The sequence below is a fragment of the Artemia sp. Qi Xiang Cuo genome, chromosome 6 (genome assembly GCF_049724085.1).
Source record: "Artemia sp. Qi Xiang Cuo chromosome 6, ASM4972408v1, whole genome shotgun sequence".
In the NCBI taxonomy this organism is placed as follows: domain Eukaryota; kingdom Metazoa; phylum Arthropoda; class Branchiopoda; order Anostraca; family Artemiidae; genus Artemia; species Artemia sp. Qi Xiang Cuo.
Window position 1 is genome coordinate 30128364 of NC_142799.1, and position 27128 is coordinate 30155491.

At 35.4% G+C, this 27128-nt stretch overlaps 2 protein-coding genes across 2 annotated transcripts in view; one reads left to right on the forward strand and one right to left on the reverse strand.

The window, feature by feature from the left end:
- Window positions 1-3194: 3194 nt before the first annotated feature.
- LOC148951105 (tetratricopeptide repeat protein 36 homolog) overlaps window positions 3195-27128 on the reverse strand; it is a 36398-nt gene continuing 12464 nt past the window's right edge. Inside the window, exons 2-4 of the mRNA XM_089090144.1 lie at window positions 14131-14324; window positions 11106-11276; window positions 3195-3847 (exon numbers count right to left, since the gene is read on the reverse strand). Of these exons, the coding sequence (XP_088946270.1) occupies window positions 3746-3847; window positions 11106-11276; window positions 14131-14324 (467 nt within the window). The 3' untranslated portion in view covers window positions 3195-3745. The remainder of the gene's footprint in view (window positions 3848-11105; window positions 11277-14130; window positions 14325-27128) is intronic.
- Window positions 14958-19198, forward strand: TTLL1B (Tubulin tyrosine ligase-like 1B). Its single transcript, XM_089090143.1, has 2 exons — window positions 14958-15384; window positions 18219-19198. Exons 1-2 carry the CDS (start codon window positions 14958-14960, stop codon window positions 19031-19033), a joined length of 1242 nt encoding a protein of 413 aa, XP_088946269.1. The 3' UTR covers window positions 19034-19198.

A 27128-nucleotide genomic window follows, 5' to 3' on the forward strand; every position in this document is an offset into this window, starting at 1 on the left:
GAGTGAATAAGAGATATTAGGAGCCTGTCAAATTGGGAGTCCTCTCATCAGTGCATCAAAATGGGAAACATCATTCAATATGTGAAAAAAGGAAAGTAGCTCCATAATTATGGAGACAGAAGTACAACAGTAATAATACGATTTAAAATTAAACACAGTTTGAGCGTAAACGAATCATGGTGGCAGCAAGAGCTCCAAAATAGTGAAGAGCGATCCATGACTTATAGAAATTGAAGTTAAAACCACGTTCTGAAAGATATTGTCTAATGAAACAGAAATACTAATTGAAGCTGATTCGCGAATAGTGACTATTCCTCAGGTTACACAAGAGTGAGAGTAAGAAGAGCTCAAAATTCTCGTTAACGGCAACAAAAAGAAATAAAAATTATACCATTCAAATTGCAATGGCCAAAAACCCTTGACCAGAGGTTTTCTAAGATGATGTCTCCCTCGTGTTTGATCCGATGCTAGCAGTCCACTCGAGGATTGCAGTGATGACCAAGGGCTTATTTGACAGCTAATGTTTACATCTAATTACTTTTTATAAATTTGCTTTAATAGCACCAAAATAAAGTGCCATTCAATGTGAAAAAATATATTCTTTGGCGCTATGTGCACCAAACACGTCAGGCCATGCACATCATAACCATCATTACGTCATGCTCAATTCGTTCCGTTTGTTTGTAGTCTTTGTCCCAAAGGACTCATTTGAAATGCATTGCTTATATCTAGATGCTTTTTATAATTTGGAAATAAACACTATCCCAATATTTTTTTTTTGGGGGGGGGGGACCATAGAAACTTGATAGTTTATCGGCGTGTGACAATTTCGCAACATGAAGTAACGACAAAGAAAAGTGGAAACAAGCTCGACAGTAATAATCGGAACGTTTTTGATAGTAGAAAGGGAAATAAATCGAAGGAAAACTTTTCCAAATACCAAGACAAAGACGTAAATTGATTGAAGGGAAACTTTTTCAAATACCAAGACAAAGACTAGGCATTCTGCATGAATGCCAGCAAAAGCGGTCTTTTTCTAGCAAATAAACTTGCTTCACAGGCTTTTATGGTCTCATCCCGCTTGCTTTGGTCAGTAACTCTGGCTTTCAAGAATTTGAGAATAGATTACCTGCTATCTCCTTTCTTCGTTTGGTTTTTCTCAACACTTGGCCATTAAATTTTGACAACAAAATTCATGGTCACTTCTTGATTTTTAGCTCAATGGATTTGCTTTGGGACACACGTCGATTAATCCCACTCTTAATTATTCTGAGAAAAATCGATTTTTCTAGCTTGAATAATATAGCCTTTTCAGTGCACGGAAGCTCGTACACACACGATTGAATCCATATATACGAGATTTCGATCATATATCCAGATTTTGGCCATATCGGCAATATATTTAGTAGACTTTTTTCTTTCTCGCTGAGGACGTCTATTGATCATATGGAAATGTTCGTATATACAGTCTGCCACAGGCTTGATATGGGAAAAAGTTCTCTTTTCTTAATTTATTTTGTTAGTGCATGATTAAAAATCAGCAGGGTCTTAACAAATCAATTATCTGAAAATTCCAATAAAAAAATTGTTACATAAAGGTTTCACGTGTTATTTTTTCCTGAGACAGTTAGTTCTCTTGTCCATGGAGCTCCCATCAAAATCCTAGCTATGCCGGTTTGCTAATCAAGGTGGTACACTTGTGCCTCTTTAAAGAGGTGACCCACCACAATGTTAAGCGATTTCCGGTCCCAGCGGCTGCAGAGAGACAACGGTGATCGCATTTTGTAGCCCAAGCTCCAACTAAGACACTTGAAAAATTTCACCCCCCCCGACTTTATCTTCATGGGTAAAAGTGGGCCGGAAGTTTCGACCCTCCGACCACATCCCCCTTTAAAGTTGTCCGATTGGGCTGAAATTTGGAAGTTAAGCTTTTCTAAGGTCTGGGAGTTTATCCTCGAAATTTCAGCTCAATCCGATCACTCCTTCCCTGTTTTCCAAAAACCAAATATAGCCACTTAAAGTTCATTTCTCTTCTTTTTTTTTATCAGCCACGCCTACAGGCCACAATTGGCAACGGATCCGAGTGAATGAGGACTTATTCAAAGCGGAATTCGACCTGTTAGTGGCTTTTTGATATTTTTCAGACCTAAAAAATTATCCCCCGAATTTACATTTACGAAAAACCTCGTTTTCCTATAAGAGCCCATGTTAATTTTTCCCACCACAACCCCCCTTTAACGTTGTGTGATCGGGCTGAAATCTAGAGGATAAGCTTTCCTGGGGCCTGGGAGCTCATCCTTAAAATTTCAGCTCAATCCGATCACTCCTTCCCGATTTTCCAAAAAACAAATATCAAGTTTTGTGGGTATTTCCTTGCGTCAAAAATACATCGCACAGAATAAAAATAATGTAATGTCTCTATGGTACAGCGGTCGCTATTCCTGTCTGACAGGCGGAAGATCCGAGTTCGATTCTCCGTCAGAGAAATTTTTTATATATTGAATTTAAAGTTTAAAAAAGAAACTCAGTTTCTTTTTTAAATCCAATCTATTAAATCCTTCGGCTCAACAGGCGTCTCCAGAAGAATATCACAGTCGGCCTTCACGTTACAGGTAAGTGTCCACTGCTTTGATAACATGGGCCTGGGGCGGCTGATAAAAATCTTACTGTGCATTTGATTTGAGTATTCAGGAAGTAAAAGCCTTAACACAAGAATCTTCAAAAGCGGGGGGTTTGGACGGCGGCAGCCCCCCATATTTAATTCCTCAAAAGATAAGCTAACAGGTAGTCAAGCAATATTAATTTATAAACTGCATAAAAATGTGCAGAAATTATTTGAAAAAAACTACGATTTATAAACCGTTAAAGAGGCTGAGTCACAAGTTCGAACCTTAAAACGTACAGGGATTAGGAGTTGCAGTTGAGGGGCTGCCGCCCCCAAACCCCGCTTCCGTATATGAAAGGGGCTGTGCCCTCCCCAACGCCTCGCTCTTTACGCTAAAGTTTGACTTTCTTACAACTCTTTTTTTTAAACAATAAAAACTTTAGCGTAAAGAGCGAGGCGTTGAGGAGGGCACAGCCCCTTTCATATACGGAAGCGGGGTTTGGGGGCGGCAGCCCTCAACTGCACCTCCTAATCCCTGTACGTTTTAAGGTTCGAACTTGTGACTCAGCCTCTTTAACTCTTTAGAAAACGTAGTTTTTTTCAAATAATCTCTATGTAAAGGCGCTTTATATTTATCAGACTTCTAGCGGTAAAATTACATTGAGAAACCTAAGTTTAGAAGGGTTTCTCATGGGCAGAAAGGAAATGATAGACTTAAGTATTATTCTTGCGACCAATTCTGCCTAAAGCAATTAAAGCAGTATTTGATTATTTCTCTTATTTGTACATTATATAACTATAATGAATCAGCTCTAGCACTATGCCCGAAAAAGAAAAGACACAAGCATATCGCATAAAAGAGTGCTATTTTCTGTCTATATTATTCAAGTCTAATGAAGGAATAATAGAAAAATGTAAAATTATTACCCATTCCGAGACCTTAATACGTAAAATGATACAAAATTGTCATTATTTGGAGTTTTGCGGCGAAAACAGTAACATGAAATATGCACAAATAAACAACGATAGTTAATTGTAACTTCACTTTTGGAGTCGGCTACGCTCCTTTTAACAACCCTTTCAACCCTAGGTTCCGTGTACCCACAACCCGTTAATAGAAAACAAAAGTTTACAGCACAATTATTTATCTACTGCGTCATCAGTGTCTTCATTTTTTAGTTTAGTAAACATGTCGTGGAGCATTTTATTGCACATAGCTGCATACGGGTTCATTTGAGCAACCTAGAAAAAAAGGAATAGTAAAAAAGAAGCAATACAGATTATTCGTACAAACGAAAATAAAAAGTTTAATATTATGAACTGAACGTATAAACGTATAAACTGAATAAAGTTTATTATTATTTGAACTGAATGTAGGTAGAGACAAGCATGTCAGTACTACCAGGCTAAGAGTTTGGATACTCCCCCCTTCCTTAGCTGTAAAAACCCAAAGCCTACTGCGTCATTGGCGCTTCACTGAAAACGCATTATATTACAAATATTTTCTTTTCCAGTTTTTATAACATTTAAAATGGAAACAAAATTACAGTGAAAAAAAAATCTTGAACGGATGGAATCTTTCAACAATTAATATCATTATATATCAAACATTCAATTTGATTTTGTTTATACTTCCCAAGACTGTTTAAAACATATATAGTTTTCAGTAAAGCGCCAATGACGCAGTAGGTTTTAGACTTTTGCAGTGAGAGGAGGCGATACCCAAACTCTTGTTTACAGTCATTTTTGTTCGTTTCAAGCTTGATTTGCATATTCAATTTAAGTTTCACTCCTTTTAAGATTTATTTATTCATTTATATTAGTATCTATTGTATGTTTGTTTGCATTCATTGTTTATTTAATTTCTGTTAGTTTTGGGTTTCATTTATACTTCAATAGCAAAATATTTTTTTTCCTTTTAAGCTTGATTTGCATATTCAATTTAAGCATTACTCCTTTTAAGATTTATTTATTCATTTATATAATTAGTTGTATGTTTTTTTTGCAATCATTGTTTATCTAATTTCTGGTCGTTTTGGGCTTCATTTATTCATTAATAGCAATTTCTGGTCGTTTTTGGTTTGAATTTTAACAGGTATTTTTATCTGCTGATATTAAGTTTAAAATGGCATTTAATTTTCCTTGAAAGACTTCTTTTACGGAAAGTTTTTTTAAATTAATTTTTGTTCGTTTCTTATTGCAAAAAGTTTCAAGTTTTCAAAATAACCTTATTTCAAAATCAAAGTTTTTTTTTCAACATCAAAGTATCAAAACTAGTATCAAAGTAACAATACCAAAGTAAAAAAAAATAACAAAGTAAAGAAAGCATAAAAGTAACCAAGGTATCAAAGTAACAATAAGCAACTTGCATAACTTACGGCCCTTGCACCGTAAACCCAAGTTTCCACATAAATCACTAAATCCAAGTATTGAAGTAAACAAAGTGTCAAAGTAACAATAAGCAAGTTCCGCAACTCAGAGCAATTTCCCCAGGGTTAGGGGTGGGAGTTTAACCCCGGAATCATAGTTATTTGGCCTTTGAACTTTTTCGAATAAAATGGCAATTTCAAATTTTGACTAGATGTCCTGTGAAAAAGTGGGGCGTGGGCTAGTTGCCCATTTATTACTTTTGACTCTTAAGAAAGAACTAGATGAATCAATTTCTAATCAAATGAGCCCCCTCCAAGGTTAATATGACCACCCCTTACACAAAAACATTAGGCCGGTCGGATTTCATGCAAGGGGTGTCTCGTTTGAGCGCCCTCCAAAGTTTATACGACCACCTCTTCCATTAAAACCTTATATACCCCAGCAGCATAAGATACAGCCCCTCCACTGGGCTCTGGGGGGTATGTTGACCCCGAACTTTTAGTTATCTGATCGTTGGACTACTTCAAACAAACTGGCAATCTCAAAATTTTGATCGGATTCATTTGGAAAAAACAGTGTGTGTGTGTGTGTGTGTGAGGTAGATGCCCTCCGATCTCTTTTGACTCATAAAAAGTAAACAAGAACTTTCAATTTCCAATCAAATGAGCCACTTCTGAAGTTTATACGACTTCTCCTTACATAAAAACCTTATATATCCCGGGGCATGACGTAAAACACTTGCCCCCGGGCTCTGAGGGTTTGTGCCAACCTCAGAGTTTTTATTATCTGATGTTTGAACTATTTTTGACAAAATGGCTATTTTAAAATTTTTATCGGATGGATTTGGGGAAAAAGGGCGTGAGGGGGGGGGGGGCTAATTTCCCTTCGATCTCTTTTGACTCCATAAAAGTAAACTCGAACTTTCAATTTTAAGTCAAATGAGCCCTCCCTGAAGTTTATACGAGCATCCCTTCCAGAAGAGCCAAATATGCCCCCAGGGCATAGCTTTCAACGCTTGACCCCAGGCCTTGAGGGGTTGTGTTGACCCAGGAGTTTTAATATCTGATATTTGAACTATTTTTAACAAAATGAAAATTTTTATCGGATGGGTTTGGGGGAAAAGGGCGTGGAGAGGGGGGGGCTAGTTGCCCTCCGATCTCTTTGACTCTTAAAAAGTGAACAAGAACTTTCCCACAAACTAGCACTCTCTGAAGTATATACAAGCATCCCTTCCATAAGAACCATATATGCCCCTAGGGCATAACTTACAACGCCTGCCCCGGGCCCTGGGGGGTTTGTCGACACCAGTTTTTAAAAATAGTTTAACTATTTTTAACAAAATGGCTATGTAAATTTTTTTATTTGATGCATTTGGGGAAAAAAGGGCGTGGAGAGGGGGGGGGGGCTATTTCCCGTCCGATCCGTCTTGACTCACAAAAAGTGAACTAGAACTTTCACATGCCAATCAAATAAGCCCTCTCTGAAGTTTATACGGGCATCCCTTCCATCAGAACCATATATACCCCCAGGGCATGACTTACAACGCCTGGCCCTGGGGGTTTGTGTCGACACCGGAATTTTCGTTGTCTAATATTTGAACCATTTTTGGCTATCTCAAACAAAAAAATGGCTATCTCAAACTTTTATCGGGTGGGTTAGGGGAAAAAGGGCGAGGGGGAAGGGCGTTCTAGTTGCCCTTGGATCCCTTTAATTCTTAAAACGTGAACTAGAACTTTCAGTTTCCAATTAGATGAGCTCCCTCTGAAGTTTACATGAGCATCCCTTCTGAAAGAGCCATATATGCCTCAAGGGCATATATTACAACGACTTCCCGGGGCCCTGGGGGATTGTGTTGACACCAGAGTTTTTATGATCTGACCTTTTAACTATTATTAACAAAATAGCTATCTCATAATTTTTACCTGATGCATTTGGAAAAAAAGACAGAGGGGTGGGGCTAGTCACCCTTCGATCTCTTTGACTCTTAAAACGTGAACAAGAACTATCACTTTCCAAACAAATTAGCTCTATCTGAAGTTTATACGAGCAACCCTTCCATAAGAACCATATATACCCCCAGGCTATAACTTACAATGCTTGCCCCCATGCCCTGGGGGGTTGTGTCGACGCAGGAAATTTTTTTTATCTGACCCTTGAACCATTTTTAACAAAATGACTATCTCAAAATTTTTATCTGATACATTTTGGGAAAAAGGCAGGGGGGGGGCTAGCTCAGTCCGATCCCTTTTGACTTATAAAAAGTGAACTAGAACTTTCAATTTCCAATCAAATGAGCCCTCTTTGAAGTTTATACGAGCATCCCTTCCATAAAGACCTTATATGCCCCCAGGGCATAACTTACAACTCCTGCCCCCGGGCCCTGGGAGGTTGTGTCGACATCGGAGTTTTGTTATCTGACCTTTGAGTTATATTTAACGAAATGGCTATCTCAAAATTTTTATCTGATGCAATTGGGGAAAAAGGGCGGGAGGTTTTGTTTTATGATTTTTGAACTATTTTTAACAAAATGGATAATACAAATTTTTATCAGATGTATTCGGGGAAAAACGGGCGTGGGGGGGGGGGCTAGTTGCCATCCGATCACTTTTGACTCTTAAAAAGGGCACTAAAACTCTCGATTTCCAAACGAAGGAGTCCCTTTTAAAGTTTATACGACGACCCCTTCCATATAATGTGCCTCTGGCAAAAAAATAATAATAATAATATAACATTGGAGCCGTATGGCCTTTACTATAGGCAACGCTATAGCGTTGCCTCTGATGAGTGTCTTTGCACGTGGCTGTCACATATGAAATAGACATGGCTGTAGAAATTTGATCAAAGACGAACCATTTGAGAAATATAGATAACAATCAAACCTATAAAATAGGGGTAACAATAATGGTAAGGGGTCACAGTAATTTGGCGAAAAAAAACAAACAGAAAAAGGTACCAAAAGATGGTCAAAACCTGACTCATTCGTAACAATCACAGACCACAAAAATCGACCAGCCATTTGCGCCTCATATGTCTTTTTTGCTTTAATAAGATCATCGTTTTAGCACAATTTATATGAGGTAAGCCTGTTTGTCCTAAATATTATGGTTACAGCACAACTTCTTACTATGACTGTATTACAAAGTTAAATTATTATTACAGGGTTATTACAATTGGGATAGTTTTTATTGCAAAAACTTAAAACTCTAAATTGAAGATAAAAGTAGACGCTCTAGAAAAATGAAAAAATTGAGACGTGGATTCTACGCTAAACACGGTAGCATAACAGTTCCCTCCTCCAACGCCTCCTTCATTATGCCGATTCACTTGTTTTCGATAAATGTTAACTGAATTATATAGAACAAAAGGGTTTAGACCAGGAAGTAAAACACGTGGCAACCAACAAACTTTATAGACCTTTATTACTGGTAAATATAATAATTACTTAATATCTAGTCAGATAAATGCAGTCGCTCTTATTCATCAATTGAAATAACTTGCACAACAAAGGAGTTAATAAAACAGTTTGAAGGATTTTTTTTTATGAAAGTTGTAGTGCGTTGTCAATTAGCAATATAGTGTTTCCAGAATTTTTTTTTCAGGGTTAGTTTCAGATTCGAGTGTAATATTTTAATTAATTTAGCAATAAATTTACTAAATATCTATCCAGGAACAGTCTAAGGATGATTTTTAAGGAGGGATAGGAGAGCGCTTAAAAAAAATCGTGGAATTAAATGAATTATATGCGATTATGTCATAAATCGCGTAGACTTATAGATTTTGTGAGGGAAACAAGGGAAACAAGGCCTCTTGGGTACATGTCTCTTTCTATCTGATCATAAGACTGTCAACGGTAATTCAGTCATAAAATACTGAAAAAATATTACAATGATCACAGTTAGCTCTTCAGAATTTTAACAAGGTTTAACATTTCGATATTACTGCCGTAAAAAAAATGTATCTATGATAATAGATAATAATCTACATAAAATGTATCTATGACTACTGTGTCTTTGAAAGAGATATCCGGAAAATTCGATGCTTTTGTCCTAGGGCTACATGCAACCTTCCGATCCTAGAGACATGTTCTGATGTTTCTCAGTAATTCTGACCAATGCGTTCATCTTGAAATTTTAGTCCGATGTTTCGTAGGGCTAAAGGGGCTCCTGGGGGTTGAGTGCCCTCTGCCCATTTTGTCACTTAGAAAAGGGCACTTCCATATTTGTATTTGAAGGAGGAATTTCCAACGGTAATTCATTCAATATGCTGAGTCCAAAAATAAAATACATAAAATGGAGATATCTCACTCTCTACTATGTCAATGCTAATGCGTAGACCATGACTGAAAAACGAACCTTCATTTTTTGACAAGAAAATGCATATGTAAATAAATAAAGGACTCTCCTATTCAATAAATAGTAGTAAATAAAGGACTCTCCTATTCAATCGTTGTTACAAATCACATTCGTTAAGTAAATCTTAAGTAATGAGGCAAAGATAAATAAGTTCCATTATTATTTCACTGCACAAAAGAATTGCAAACAGAACTAGAACTTTGTTACAAACACCTTGATTTTCAGTAGAGGTCTATCAGATTTAACTTTTGGAACTAGTGAGAGTCTATTTCAGATTCCTTATCGACTCTACTGGTACTGAAATTATAGATGCTAAGTTACAAAGGTAATAAATTAAAATGTATCGTCGCCGCACTCCCAAAACGGCGGTAAATAAATATCCTTAAATACAAAAGCATCAGAAAATAGATCGGCAAAATATAAGTTACTGACAACACCAAAGAAAAAAGAAGACAGTTCTTAAGCCAATATTCACAAGAAGAAAGAACAATAATGCGCAACTAAGCAGGTACACGTGTGTCAAAGCCACTTTGGGGAAGGATGATCATAACATAAAGGGGAGATCAGCGTATGAATAACCCTTCCTAAGATTTGAAGCTTCCAGCCACATAATTATTGCAAAAAAATACGATAAAACGTGCCAAATCCAAGTACTTTGGCTTTAAAAATTACTTTTTCAGTAGCAAAACCACTCACTAGAATAATCCTCACTCCCCTGAAAAAATGATTAAGCCCCTGGGAAACTGGAAAGGCGAGGGGGGGGGGGCTTATGGAGTGTGCCTTCATGTTTATAAGTAGAATTATAATACAGAATTTATCCTCTTATTGTCATTTTTTCTAAACGTTCTACAAGGCAAAATGACTGGAAACTGGGGTAATTTTAGCTTCAATATTCCAGTAAACACGTTCAAATTTCCAGAAAATTTAATGATGACAAGATTATCAACAAAAGAGAAATCAGCCAACAAGTCATAGATTTGAAACCTAAGACTTCTCTAATAATGTCATAAGAAATACCTTCAAAGTCCTTATTCGAGATAAAAAAGGAAACTTGGATAAAGTGGACAGACTAAGGAGACTACTTGTGCACAGGCCGAAAGAAAACTTTTAGCCTCAAGAAAATATGGCATAAAAAGATAGTTTTCGAGGCTTTAGTGCCCTGAAAAGGTAATTTAGTAACGGTTACTAGATTATCCTCATAGATTATAGGTATGATTATAGATTATAGACATACTTAGATTATAGGTATGAAGGACCAAAATTTTAGAGGGATAAACATGCATAAGAGCATAAATGAGCAAAATAGTGAAGGGAGGTATTTTTTTAAGAATTAGACCCCCCCCCAAGCTTGGGAAAAAATTTTGATAAACCGAACAAAAGCTCTACACTAAACGCAGTTTTACCCCACCGGCTAAATGAAAAAAGGTCAAGCGGTCAATGTCAAGTTTGACGGATCCAAACAGTGTGATTTATGTCTTCACCTGAGCTCAGGATGAACACACATAAAAAGCTCATCTTTGAATGGAGTGAGAAGAGATCGACAGAAAAAAAATGAAAAAAAGGAAGGGCAACTTTATGAGAGGAAATAAAGAGTGAAGCTCTAGCTAAAATGGTATGTAGGAGGAGCGTGCGAGGATATGTTGGTCTCACACGGCTTGGTGCTGTGGTGAATCGTTTGTGAAAGTATTCTTCAAATGCCTACTGTGCACAACAAGGTATTACAGAATAAAAAGGAAAGAGAAGTCAAATGAAGATGAATATTGAAAGAAGATGTTCACCATTGTTTTAGCAAAGGAATTCCCAAGTTGTGCTGCTTCCTTAAAGTCTTTCATTGCATCATCCTTTTTTCCTTCAAAGCGGTATATCATTCCTCGCTGACATAGTGCACGTTCATAAACATTTCCACGCTTGCCGGACAATTCTATTGCGATATTCAAATCCCTCAAGAGCTCCTGAAAAGCAGAAAACATATTATGTCACGTATGCATAGTGATCTACATTGTCAGCTCACATTTAACAAACAGCGCAATTCGACCATCAAAAGTCAAACCGCAGTACATTATGCATTTTTTTTTTCGGCATGGGGAGTAATTAAGATTTTGAGGTTTACTTCTTTTCAGGAGCAAAATTACATTTTTTTTTTTTATAATTACTCCCTTTCTTATTTTATCTACAAATACCTATCATAATCGCGGTTTCATAGTAATCATAAGGTATTCACGAGAAGCGTCACAAATGGAGAGAAGGGTCACATTTGGAAGATCCCCCCCCCGCAACATTCTCGGTCATTTAATAACACTGTGCAAAGATTGGGACATGTGGTCCCATAATTATACCACAGTTTTACCAATTTTACTACATTTCCCCAGAACCAGTCGTTAAAATCAAATGACTCACCCCCCTAAAAATTGGCTACTGATACTTAAGGTAATAAATAGAATTAAAATAATGGTATCTATTTCTTGGTTATTTAATGCAATATTACACCTGCTGTCTGGTCACTTTGCAAGTGTGGAAGTCTAGGCCAACCTAGGATAGACTAGAATTAAAATAATTGTAGCTATATCTTGGTTATTTAATGCAATATTAAACCTGCTGTTTGATCAATTTACAGGTGTAGCAGTCTAGGCCAACCTAGAATAGAAATAATTGTAGCTATGTCTTGGTTATTTAATGCAATGTTACACCTGCTGTTTGATTACTTTGTCACTTTGCAGGTGTGGCAGTCTAGGCCAACCTTGGGTATAATCTGCACATTTTAAAATTACCATCAATGAGAAAACAAATTCGTATAATTTCTGCTCGTTTTTTTTTGTCTTATTACAAATATTTAGCTGCATCTAAATCAACCAGTAAAATTACTGAGTAAGATACTACATTCAAAAATAGCAACCTATCCTTTCTCTAGTAAAATAGGAGATTGTCCTAAAAACGCAGAGAAACTACAGAGGCAAAACATGCCAAGAATTAGATAATGCAGATGAGTTGAGTGTCCACATGAAACTGTTAGTGAGACGAATGAGTTTTTGGAGGGTTTTGAGTGTTGAGGGTACAAGAATCGAAACTTTTTTCGACGAATAGGAAGCAACGGCAACGACAGTGATCAAGTATGCCTCCAAAATGTGAGCACAACAAAAGGTTGATATGTCAAACAATTTCCAGGATTGTAAAGATTGTAATAATTTTCAAAATACATCAATCTTACAATCTGTAAAATCAGAATTCTTTTCAATTCCTCTCTTATGACCTCGTCCCACCCCATTCAGGCATGATCTGCTTTTATTTTCGTCCCAGATGAATGTCCAGAGACCACAATATTTGGCAATATATTATCCTCCATTCGTAAAACGTAACCTCAAACTAAAAATTAGGCTTTGATACGTTGGCACTCCGAAAGCTTTAAAGATGTGTTAAGTGTTTCGCAGTAGAATTATCTAAGAAGTGGATGATTTTAGGCACTCATTTGATTTTCCCCATGAAGAGCCACTTACATATTGGAGATGTTACAAGAGTAATTACTGGTTCGCACGCATTATAAGAAGGAGCAGAAACAATAAAATCATTGCCTTTCTGCAGAAGCTTTCGTGATTCCTCTTTGAAAATAATAGCGTAGATTCTTTAAGATAGTCTTAGGCACTCTTCTGACAGACTGACAGCACGAAATATCTGGTTCGATCCCACTTTCTCGAGCTATAATGAAAAACAAAAAGGTTAAGATGGCTAGGTTACGTTTTACGGATGGAGGATAATATATTGCCAAATATTGTGGTCTCTGGATATCCTGGGGTAGAACTAAAAGCAGATCGTCCCTGAATGGGGTGGGACGAGGTCATAAGAAAGGAATTAAAGAGAATTTGAATTTGACAACAGTGCTTAACGAGTGTTATAAAGCACCAAGGACATAAAAAATTTCAACTCCTGGCTCCATCTTATGTCTGTTGATATTTGAAAACTGGGATTGTCTACGATCTTCCTTTTGGGTGTTGAACAATTATTAACAATTATGTTTACAAATAAGCCCAATGAAACGGATGTAACACCCAATTTATCTGCATCTGATCGTTGAGCAATACACTAATCAACAGGATGGTACAACCGTTATCTTCAATTGGACTATTGAACAAATATAGTCAAGCAGGAATAAAAAAAAAATAAAGTAACAAAAGTGATACTGTCGGAATCACTAACAGGGGCACCGATAGAGAATAGTCAACTAAAAGGGTAAAAATAACAGAATAGAATAGCAATAATCAGTCTTTCTAAACAGAAGTTTTTTTAGGTAAGTCAATTTACTAATAAATTGAATTGCTTAATCTTGAATACTTTTATAATATCTATAGTAATGCACAGCTTAAATTTATTGCAGTATTTGTCTTTTGCTACAGCAATCAGAAAAATGACAGGTTTTAAAGCTACAAAATGATATAGGCTATTGATTTTGCCCATTTTTTTTATTGGCGTTCCTTATATTCAAAGATGTCGCCCGTTAAGCATAAAACTACATAACTGCATATACAGGTCTTTTTCATTAAAAATTGAGTTCCCAGGTTGCCCTAATATTTTCAAGACGCATCCATGCTGGCGTGGTGCTCTAATAAGTTGTTGCTAGTAGTAATAATGGCTAATATGTATTTGCACAAAATAGTATTTGTGTGGTAGCCATTACATAATAATAATGGCGAACTCCAAATTTGTATTTCTGACAGTGTGAGCGGATTTATATTAAAGCCTTATATTGAGGTTCATCACTCACAAGTACTCTAACCCAAAAAATAATAAACGATAATCCAAAATAGTAAAAACGATACCCTTAGTATCATTAAGAAGTCGTTTAGCTTGAGCTCTGTTATTGTAGATGGAAGACCGATTGGGAGATAGTATTGCTGCTCGATCAAACAAGTTCAGAGCTTCTTCTAATTTGCCCGTTTCTGCTAAGTTGACTCCTTCTACTTCTATAGCTGCGGCCTCTTTTTCTTCATCTGTAATTGGTAGCTCAACTAAAAGATAAAGTAAGATCTCACTATTTCTAAAAAAAAAAAAAAAAATTATTTTTTATTAGTAGCACACTGAGAATCCATGGAAAGCTTCATTCCTCAATGAAGCAAAGTGCCTCTAGTTATTCCAATACTGAGGAATAACTTTTTCTAGTAGTTCCCAGTGTAATTTCTAGGGAATGTACATAAATGTAAGAAAACAAAAATGCTTGGCTTTATTCCTGCATTTACTTTAAGCTTTCAAATGCTGGAAAATCGCTTTTGAGATCCATTTATATGTTGGAACTGAGCTAGTAAAGCCTAAGTAATTATGTTCTAGAAAAGAAAGAGAATATAAAGAAATATTTCATCCTAGGCGGACACATATCAAACTTTAAGAGAAATAATCTGAATAATTTGCTAACTCCTGCCTTACAAGGTATGGTTTTACGGCCAAATTTTTTTTTATAGAGGGGGGGGGGGTCCAGGGGATACCCGGACACCTCAACTTGACAAATATGAAGGGAGAATAATTTCCTGTCTCGCTCTTATGTATAGGAATGCGCGTTACGATGTTGGTGTTAGAAGTAAAATTAGGAATACATAGATGGCACTGAAAACATTTTCTGTTGCCTTGGCTACAATGAACAAAACAAGATGTCTAGACAAGTAACTTTTACGACAGACTTTGATAAATCTGTCGTTACAGTAAACTTTGCAAAGCGTGGATGGCTGCAAGCGACGGAAGGAGACAGCTGGAACTTCTACTGGGCAAGCACTCACACTTCAAGGAATTTTTTCAACTCAGATACTCCACTTAGGTTTCATGACTATCAAATAATAAACCATTTCCCAAATCATTATGAATTGACAAGAAAGGACCTAATGGTAAAGAACATGAAGAGGTATAAAAGAGAAATGGAGAAAGATAAAGACAAGACCGAAAAAAATGAGGAGGAAGAGTATTCCCTCCATTTCCTTCCAACAACATTTGTAGTTCCTGCTGATTACAATTTATTTGTTGAGGAATACAGGAGAAACCCACTTAGTACCTGGATCATGAAGCCTTGTGGCGGGTCACAAGGTAAATTGTCTTTTTGAATGAGTCTTTTTTGCTGATTATTTTCTTTAGTTTTTATTGTTTTCTGTTTATTTTCCTTTGCATTTTTTTGGTATTCATAGGTTTATTAATTCTTTCGTTTTTTCTTTACATTTTTAGATTTCTGCTTTTCTTATGCTCTTTTTTGGTGTTATAGGCCTTCTTCTGTTTTCAATAATATTTTCTAGTATTTTCGTTTCTGTTTGTTGCGGCTATTTTTATTATGTATTGCAATTGATTTCTTTCTCATTCTTTTTTAACTATAGTTCACTCTATTCTGTAAAAAAAAAAAAAAAAAAAAAAAAATACTTAGAGTATCGGGAATTTAACACGTCGAAAAGATAAAATTAGATTCCGCCAAAATGAAAAACAATTAAGGCTTATTTTCCCTCTGAAACATGCAATTTTGTGAGAAGCCTACAGATGTAACTTACAAGTAAAGGGCAGGATACATACGTCATTGCATTCATTCGTTTCGGAAATATTCCTTCAGCATGTCAAGATTGTAATATTATTTTGACTTTTTATGGCGAATGATTTAAACTAGCTTAAAAATCGAGAAAATTTATCCAATTTTTACATGTTTCTAACGTATTTTCAAAGTATTTTTTTTATATCTAAAAAACAATTGAAGTTAAGAAATATAATTCTATATATGGATAAAGCTGAATCTTGGGTAACAAATGATGGCAAAATTAACATACAAAAACTTGAAAAGGAAACATAAGCCTTAACTATTGAATAAACAATTTATTCATCGCGGAATAAGCTATAAACTCTACAAGTTTCAACTAATGACCAAATTTTTAGCATTGGCAGTTTTTATTAATCCAGCTCTAATATTAGTGACTGTACTTCAGTATAGAAAAATTCAAAACGGCTGCAAGAGGTGCCAAGGTACACTAAACATTAAGCACAAGTGCCCATTGGGAATGCCAAAAAAGAAACGGATTCGTCTTCATCCATTTCAAGAAAAAAATGTCATTAGGACCCATCTTCGGCGGAAGGGGGGGATGCATCAACTAAGATTTGTCCCCTAGTTTTTCTATATAAAAAATAATGACTTGATTTCTGAGCGGTTTTAGCAAGTGGTGGTGGTCCCACTGGCACCATGTATATATGTATTAAAACGTGAAAAATGTGTATATATAATTTGTCTCTCATTGTCTTAGCCGAAAAAAAGTCCTCGGTTCTTGAAATAATTTTGTTCACGTGTGCAAGCATAGTGACGACCATTATTAGTAATGCTAACGTTCCATTAATAGCGTTTAAGATGGCAGCCTTAGTCAAAACTGGAAGAGATATTTGTTGAAACCGTGCCCTAAATCCCAGTATCAAACAATGTTTTGATTTGTTTTGATTTTTTTTTTTTTTTTTTTTCAGCAAGAAAGAGGAAGTAGCACTCAATAGGCATGTTTAGGAAATTGAAAGATCCTTTTATCAACATTTACCACAAATAAGTTTGAGGGTACGATGTTGGCAAAAACCGCGACATCAAAAATCTCTACTTGGAGAATTCTAATATAAGCCTACACTGGCGGATCCAGGGGGCCAGGGGGTCCTGGTATCCCCCAAGATTTTTTCTGGCACCCTCTTTCCCTGTTTTTTTTTCTTTTTTTCACTCTTTTTTTAGGATAAATTTGTCAATTTGGTCAATTATTGGCATCCTTGTCACATTGCCCCCCCCCCAAGAATTTTCTCATTGGAGCCCTTGTCACATTGCCCCCCACCCCAAAGATTTTGTTCTAGATCTGCCCCTGTAAACCTACATGTTTCAACTCCAACTTGGATTTCATGGTACAAGAAACATAAAAACAGTCTACACAGGGTTTGTCCCTTTGTAACAACAAGTAGAATAGCTCAAATTACCCAAAGAGGCATCAGGAATTAATCCAAAACAATAAAGTTTTTTAAACTCAAAATTTGAAGACCAAAACCAAACTAAAATTAAAGAATTAGATGCATCTAGACGAAAAAAGTGATTTTGGTGTTTTCAGGAAAAAAAAACAAACAATTTCATTCTCAAATATTCTTGAAAAAAGTTACCATCTATGGGCAGGCTAAGTGTCAAGAGTGGCCACGGAAACAATGCTTGGGGGAGAAACTGTGTAGCACTATGCCATGAGGCAGCAATTTTATTCTTTAATCTAGCATCAAAACAAAAGCTTCGGAGGCTACAGCCAAAATGCTTATTAATTCATACGCCTGGGAAGAAAGGAAGTTTTTATTGTTGGTATTAATATCAAGCCGAGAGGTGTCTCACAATAATTCTCGCCTACTTCTGCAAGAAAAGCATTATTAAGTTTATGAACTATGAAGGCCATAAAAATCATCTTAAAAACCAAAAATTTGTCAAAGGATATTGTGCGATGAAATGACTGCTATGGCGCTCTGTAATGCACATGCTATATGAAGCATAACAAGTGTAAATATTGTGCACTTGTAGGGAAGTCTTTTTCTGAATCTATATACTTTTTTCTGATCAAATAGGCATAGTAAATTGTCTTCTAGTAGAGGGTCAGCCCTAGCCTAAGCCACACTGCAAAAACGGAAACCTAACACCAATGTGTCTAACTTTAGTAGGTACAATCCTAGGGCAGAGCCACAATTCTATTTCAAAGAAGCTCCAACTTAAGAAACATTATTTGCATTACACATAGATAAACAAAAGTCACACGCATAAATTAGCTACAGTAGTTTCTAAAAAGTTCAGAGAGGTTGTAGTGCCAATCTCCCACTCCCCCCCCCGTCTAAATGTGTTGATATTTTATGGAATTAAGATTACTAGATAGATTTGAAATAGCTAATTATTTTTTCAGGCACTGGAATTTTCCTGGTGAATAAGCTCTCAAAAATGAAGAAATGGTCAAATGACAACAGGTCAGGATATGCATCCTATACTGGAAGTTCTTCTTACAACCATACTCCTCGGGAATCATACGTCATCTCCAAGTATATCGACAGACCACTACTCATTGGTGGCAAAAAGTTTGATCTTCGACTCTATGTCCTAGTAACATCATTTAAGCCACTGAAAGCTTACATGTTTAAAAAGGGTTTCTGTCGATTTTGCACCGTCAAATATGACAAAAGTGTTCAAGAACTCGATAACATGTATGTTCATCTAACAAATGTGTCTGTCCAAAAGCAAGGAGAGGATTACAATAGACACCATGGAGGGAAGTGGAACATCGATGGTTTGCTTCTTTATTTAAGAAGCACCAGAGGCGCAGTATGTGTTCAAAAGCTATGGAAGGAAATAGCTTGGCTCACAGTAAGTTCCTTACGTGCAGTTGCACCCCTGATAGTAAGTGATCCCCATTGCTTCGAGTGCTATGGTTATGATATCATTATTGACGAGGATCTTAAGCCTTGGCTTATTGAAGTGAATGCATCTCCATCACTGAGCACAACTACAAGTAGTGACTACATACTTAAACAGTCACTAATTGATTCTATACTTGACATTGTGCTTCCTCCTGATGGTGTGCCAAGTGCTAAATGGTCAAAAAAGCCTTCCCATGAAGCATTAAGGAACTGGGATATTCTGGTTGATGAAGAACAAACACATAATTCAAGCATACTAGAAAAAAAGAACAGATGCAAGTCCAATATGAAAACCATTAGAAAATAAAAAAAATACTAAATCAAGAAAAAAAAACTATTAAAAAGGTATTTAGAAAAGTTCTCATAATTTTGTGGTATATGTCTAGCAAACCACAACTATCTTGAAGAAAAAATACTTTGTGCGTCTATGCTCAGTAAGAATAATAGAAGATGGTATACACTAAAAAGCATCACTGACCATAATGTTTGGAAGGCGAAGAGGGGGGGGGATAGATAGATTTCACTGACTGACTAGTTATTTTTTTTGCCTGAGATTGGCAATACTGCAGAAACATTACAGTAAAACAGAGCAAAACGACTGTGCCTCATGCCACATTTTATATAATATATACCCTGTCTTCCCATGAAATATGCTAGAATATATTGTAATCAGTATTATTTATTTACAATTTTGTTACCGGTATCCACTTCGAAATTATAATGCTAACAACATCTACTTTAATATTATCAGTATTCATACATTTACCATTGCAGTTGAACAACTATCAAAGGTCCTTGCACAGCATTTTTGGCTTCCAAAACCTATGCATTTAAAGTTGTGCATGCTAAGGTTAATTGGTATAACTAAGGGCAAGGGAGGAAAGAGAACTATTTGCTCCTTGTCCTAGGGTCATAAATTCCTATCAAGGGAAGGCCTAGCTCTAAGAGAAAAATATACAAGTAGGCCTACTAAAATTTTGCCATCTGGGTGGACTACAACAGTTTTTCTAAGCCATGTAGGAACATAGAACCCTTAGCATGGGTAGAAATTTTTCCCGAAGCACAAGCAATTGGATTTTCAAGCTTAACGGATGAAAAAAAGTTTTAAACCCTTTTTCAGTCCTAATTTTTACACAAACCAAAGTTTTTTTTCTCAGTACATTGGGGGTTTCCATGGCCTATGAACTTGAGGTTATAGCTTTGAAGCCGATGGGACGAAATACTGACAGTTTTTTGGGCCATCAACAATTTTTTTTGTGGTAAGTTCAGGCTCCCTGTGCCCAGTGATATACAGCTATGTTTTGAACCAATAAGAGAAAAAGGTTTTCAGCCTATTCTCAGGTCCTTGACCCCTCCCCCCCCAAAAAAAAATATTAACATCCTCTTGGTCCAAGGGGTGATTTATGAAAATTGCAAGCTTGTTTGGCAGAGAAAACTCCCTCGCCCTTTTCTTCAGTAGTCCAATTTTTGGGCAAATTAATATTCTTTCGTATTCTGTGCATTGACCTAGGGTGTCAATGGAGGGAGAGGGGCAGGGAATATGGCCCCTACATTTTGAACAATCAGTCTTTAAGTATTTTCACTGATTTTTTTGTACTTTCATTGAAAATCCGAAAAACAACAGAATTGCCCCCTAGATTTAGAAACCACATTTTGCCCCCCCTACATTTTCTTCAATTGAGGCCACTGGCATTGATGTTTCTTTTGCCTAAGGACTAAAGCATATAAGATAAAGAAAGAAAAACGAGCAAAAATGGGGTTTTTATAGGCCAAATGAAAATACTGAAAAAACAAAGTGAATATAAGCTCCAAGTTAAGCATCCAAAACATTTTTTGGGCCAGTGTGCTCAACCTAACCTTTTTTTATGCATTAAGGTCCTCTTGCTGTGCTTCCACTCTGATTTTTTTTAGATTAGTGAGGAAATCTCCAAAATTCAGAGAAAGTTATGGGGAATCAGATGGAACTTTTGGGATGGATGATACAACTATCCCAAATGTAGCTTTCAAATGTCAGAGTTTGTACCTCAAGCATTGCAATATGTAGCTTCAATTGTTATAATTTGTAGCTGAAAACGTAACAATTGTAGCTTTGAGATAAGAAGCACCCTTTGCATGCAGTCGTATAAGCTTAAATACATTCTAAGACCACACTAGCTATACATGACGTATGAAACCAAGAGAGGAAAGGATATAATAAATGAAAAAATATAAAGGTGAGGTCAATAAATGTGGGCAGGCCTTAAAAAAAAATTAGAGGAAAATTCTGCTTGGTCAGATTACAAAACTTTGGAAATTGACACAATAATGACGCTTGTTCGTCTTTGCAACAAGTTCTCTTTTTATTTTAAGTTCCAAGAAAATTTTTTCCTTCAAATCATGGGCACTGCTTTGTCTCCTTATTTGGCAAATTTTTACATGGATTTCATAGAACAATCTGCTTTGAATAGTTTCCACTTAAAACACTCTCTCTGGTTTCGCTTTGTTGATGATATTCTTTCCGTTTGTGAACATGGAAAGGGCTCTGTAACAGATTTTTGGCACATTTGAACTCTTTTGATTCAAATCTTCAAGTCACAATAGAACTGGAAGATTCAGGAAAGCTCCCTTTCTTGTGTATTTTAGTTAGAAAAATACTCCTAGCCTTGAATTTTCTATATAGAAAGCCGACCCATAATGATCGGTATCTACATTTCTCATTAAATCATCCACCTTCTGTAAAAAGAGGGGTAATTATTTCTTCAGTCAACAGAGTTCTAAACATTTGTTCACATAATCATGTAAATGCTGAATTAAATTATGTTAAAGATATTCTATTCTGCAATGGTTATACAATCAACCTTATTGAAAATATCATATATAGACGATTAAAAAAGGTAATACAGGAAAATAGGGAGCCCGTCCCCCTTGATTCAGTTATTTAGACAATTGAGAACAAAAATTTCACCACTTTACCATACATCTCGAAAATCAGCGACAAACTTGGAAAAAAAAAACAAAAACATAATCGCTCGGTTTCTTTCAAAACTGAACAAAAAGGAGAACATTTTTTAAACTCAGGAAAGGATAAAACTGACCCTATACTAGGTAGTGGTGTCTACTGAATCCCGTGTAAATGTGGGAAATTTTAGATTGGTAGGTTCTATCAACAAGGGAAACGATTGTATGAACACAAAATTTCAAAAGATAAGTCCCTGAGTTTTGAAAATAAAAATGACAACTTTGATTCACCTCTGCCCCTGCATATTTTCAAAAATCCTGAACATTTAGTTCTTTTTGAAGAAGCAACTTTAATATCTACTGTAAATGGCCAACCGCAATCTTTTAAGGAGGCAATTGAGATAAAAAAAAATATTAACAGAAAATTGGCTATAAATAGAGACATGGGAGATATTTCCTTAAGCCCAATTTATAACAACTTAATTGGTGATTTCATTAATCTTTGGCTGTTTTTTTTATTCAGTATCTTTTCTCCTCTTGTCAAGTACACTTCGAAAGATTAGATTTTACTGGGTTTTTTTCGTTTTTTTTTTTTAGCACTGAGGACGACTTGGCGGAGGTCCTTGTCAAAATATTTGCTTATTCTTCATCTTAATTTTTTTGGCACTGGCTGACAAAATCCTCGTTTTCTCACCTGTTTAATTTTATATTTTTTCATTTATCTGCACTGAATCATTTATCTATCTGAAATGTAGCTGCTCCTGAAGTAAATGAAAACTATTTTTACATGATTGCCAATTTACAAGGTTCTATCATAGTAAGGCTATGGTCAAAACCCAGCATAACTACACTTGTGAAAAAAAAATCACTAAATCAGTACATAAATCACTAGATTATTGACTAAAAATCACTAGAATTATATCACTTTTATCAGTGTAATTAATAATTGTCTTGTTTCTTCATCATGTTCTATACAGGTACACCTATAGTAAGGGGGTAACATTAGCCCCTAGATGTTAAAAAATACATTTAGATTTATGTTTTGTTTTTTTCTCAAGCAAAAATTACCCTTGAAATTTTGAAAAATGCCTCTTTACATCTTTTGCAGAGAATAGAACATCCTTGCTTCCTTCGTGTATTTTGATATGATCAAAATATTTACTTTTTCTTTTTAATTTTTGTTCCTTGTCAATTCAAAACCCTAGTTTTTTTCCAAGAAAAACAAAAACAAAACAGAAACTATTTTCTTTTTACTCTAGTTGAGCTAGTGTAATTACTGGGACACCAGTGACATGTTTGAAAATGACCATTTATATTTCCATGGAAAGAGTTTGTCCCACCCTTCCCAAATTTCGATAAATTTTGATATTGCTTTTTTAACAAAAAATATTTAAAGAAAATTTTTTCCTCTCAATACATTTTTGTTTATTGTTGACAACTGTTCATTCTATTACTTAAGTAATAAGAGAGCCTGGGCTCCTCACCTCCATCTATGTTACTGTAAAACAATATAGTTTTTAATTATGTATTCTTTCATTTAAAATATCATAGGTGAAACACTGTGATCAGACACTATAAAAGCAGCTTCTCACAAAGTTTAAATTGTTGTTGTGTTTTGGGCTTGTACATCCTGTTTCCACTTTTTTTGCAGACATCACAAGGGCACACGGAATTTTTCATTTTGCAGGATCTTTAACATATTGATTTACATGCACTAGTGAAGAAAGTGTTTCTTGTTCCAGTCTGTTTCTTAATGGTGATTTAATTAACTTCATCAGGGGGAATTGTCTCTCAGCTAATGCGCTAGAATGTAGAAATACCATAAGAAACTTCATCATTTGCATCACAACTGGGAATACAAAATTACCCACACTGTTCTTGCACTTCCCAAGGAAGTTCCAGAAAGAAAAAGGATTGCTATTATTGAGTTGCTAGCATGCTAGTATAGAGTTGTTAGTAGTAGTAGTAGTTAGCTTGGATACACTTACGCTATTTTGATTTGGTTAAATTTTAAAAGCAGAAGTAGCTCCGAAAGTTTGAACATAATACGCTCAGTTGTTCTTGGGATACTACTGAGATGCCTTATTGGGAATTAGCATTAGCACTGTACTTTTTTATATAATCTTAAGGAAACATTTAGTTTTTAAACAAAATGGGAAATTGAGTGGATGGGGGTGAGTGAGGGATTAGTTGCCCTCCAATCACTTTCGACTATTAAAAAGGGTATTATCCATTTCTATTTTCAATCGAATGAGCCCTTTTTGAAGTTCCTATGACAACTCATTCGATACAAAGTGCCCTGGTCTTACATGTTACTCATGTCACTCATGTTAATAATAATAATAATACATTGTACCCACTTCGTTCTTTACTATAATTAAATAAAAAAAACAAGTTTTTTAAACTGAAAGTAAGGAGCGACATTAAAACTTAAAACTAACAGAAATTATTCCGTATATGAAAGGGGCTGTCCCCTCCTCAACGCCTCGCTCTTTACGCTAAAGTTTTTTATTTTTTAACAAAATAAAGTTTTGAGACAGAGTCAAACTTTAGCGTAAAGAGCGATGCGTTGAAGAGGGAACAGCCCCTTTCATATACGGAATAACTTCTGTTCGTTTTAAGTTTTAATGTCGCTCCTTACTTTCAGTTTAAAAAACTTGTTTTTTTTATTTAATTTCTGATCGTTTTTTATTTAATGCAGCTTTTATTTTGGATCACCGTCATTGAATAATTAAACAAAATTTGCATAAAAAATTTACTTTTCTTTTGCTAAATGGCTGTCTCAAAATTTGGTTATGACGTATTTTGATGTTAAATAAAATGAACTGAACTGAACGTAATTTACAAATTAACTTACGTAACGAACTTCTACATTCGTATATTTTGCTTCTGGCAAAAAATACAAAGTTGCAGATTTTTGCAGATATGACTTTGAAACCTATGTTATAGGGTTTTATGATACGCTGAATCTGACGGTGTGATTTTCATTAAAATTCTTTCACTTGTAGGGGACGTTTCCCCCCTCTTTAAAAAATCAGGTAAATTTTCTCAGGCTCGTAGCCTTTGATGAGTAATACTAAACTTAATAAAATTCATATATTTAGAATCAGCATTATAAGCCCATTCTATTGATACATTTATTGACATCAAAGTTCCGTTTTTAAAAGTTTCGATCACTATTGAGCCGTATCGCTTGTTTTTTTTTATTTTTTTTTTTATTACGTATATGTTATTACGTATATGAGGGGGTTCTTCCCTGAGTCAGTACCACGCTCTTTACGTTAAAATTAAAAAAAAAATTTAATTTACACGCACCTGAATCACAAAGGCCGTTTAACTATAATAGATAGCTCTTTTGAAACCACAAAAAAAAAAATGTAGCTTAAAGAACGAGGTATTGACGGGGGAGTGAACCCCCTCCTATACGTAATAATTTCTGGTCGTTTCAATTTTAATGTTGCTCCTAACTTTTAGTTAAAAAACTTGTTTTTTTTTATTTAATTCCTGATCGTTTTTTAAATAATGCTTGGAAATCCGGCGCCCCCTTCATAGAAATGTCCCTTACCCTAAAGAAACATCCTCCACGGAAAGATTCTCCCGAGTAACCCCCTCCTCCAGACCCTCCCACCAGAAAAAATTCTTCCTGAAAATGTCTGTATACTTCCCAATAACCAATACAATATGTAAGCAATGGGCAAAGTTCATAACTTGCTGCCCTTCCCCTGGGAACTGTGGGGGATTAAGTCATCGTAAAAGACATATTTATTAGAATTCCGACTATGCTGGACAAGATGGCTATCTCGAAATTTTAATCGGGTGACTTTGAGAAAAAAATGAGCGTGGGAGGGGGCCTAGTTGCCCTTTATTTGTTTGGTCGATTAAAAAGTGCATTATAACTTTTGATTTCGGTTCCAACGAACCCTCTTATGATCTTATAGAACCACTGGGTCAATACGATTACCCCTGGGGAAAAGAAAAAAAAAAAAAAACAACAAAAAACAAACAAACAAATAAACACGCACCGGTGATCTTTCTTCTGGCAAAAAATGCTAAATTCCACATTTTTGTAGATAGGAGCTTGAAAACTCTACAGTAGGGTTCTCTGATACGCTGAATATGATGATGCGAATTTTATTAAGGTTCTATAACTTTTAGGGGGTCTTTCCCCCTTTTTTCGAAAATCAGCCAAATTTTCTCAGGCGCGTAACTTTTGATAGGTAAGATTAAACTTGATGAAACTTATATATTTGAAATCAGAATTAAAATCTGATTCTTTTGATGTATCTATTGGTATCAAAATTCCGTTTTTTAGAGTTTCGGTTGCTATTGAACCGGGTCGCTCCTTACTTACAGTTCGTTACCACAAACTGTTTGATTAATTTAAAAAACTTTTTCCACAAAATAAGTTTTTCAAAGAAAAGTAAAGAACTCCATAAAAAAAATGAGCAAAAATAAAATCAAATAATCTACCAAAAAAACATTTATAACTTTAATAAATCAAATAATATTAGCATTTTGATTACTAAGTATCAGTATATGTGTATTAAACTGACAATGCACATTCATTTGTATTTTTTCAGTAAAGTGCAAATTTTGTTCTGGACTTGTGTAGGCATAGGGATTTTGCGCCCAACTTATGTTAATTTCTGCTCGTTTTGAGTTTGACTCGGTAATTATTGTAATATCTGTTCGTTTTGGATTTCATTTATTTATCAATGCTGATTTGTGGTAGTTTCACGCTTGGTAGATTATTTTATTTTATTTTTGCTCATTTTTGTTTAATAGGGTTCTTTACTTTTCTTTGAAAAACTTGTTTTGTGGAAAAAGTTTTTGAAATTAAATTCTGTTCGTTTTATATTGACATAGTCTTTTCAGGGAAAAAGAAAATAATACTTTAAATCTTTTTGTTTTTTAAGACTTTATAGTTTGGCCTGCTATTTGTATGCTGGAGAAAAATTTTCAGCAGTTTTTAACTATATACACCCTTTTAAAACTTTGGACACAAATAATAGTGTTTAATTTAGTTTCATACCTCCTCTAGTTGACCTGAAATGGAAAACTTGATACCATTCGCAAAAAAATCTGTTTACTTTCTTTGATAGCTCGGATGCACTTACGCTATTTTGATTTGGTTAAATTTTAAGAGCAGAAATGGGAGGGCTGGCGTGGGAGGGTGGGAGTGGAAGGGGCATTAGTTGCCCTCAAATCACTTTCGAGCATTAAAAAGGGCATCAGCCCTTTCTACTTTCAATCAAATAAGCCCTTTTTGAATTTCCCACGACAACTCCTTCGATACAAAGTGCCCTGGTCTAAACAACAACAACAACAAAAAATAATACATTATACCCACTTCAATCTTTATTATAAAAATGTCAAGCCTTCCAATCACTTTCGACTATTAAAAAGGGCACTAGACCTTTCGATTTCCAATCGAATGAGCCCTTTTGGAAACGACAACGCTTTTT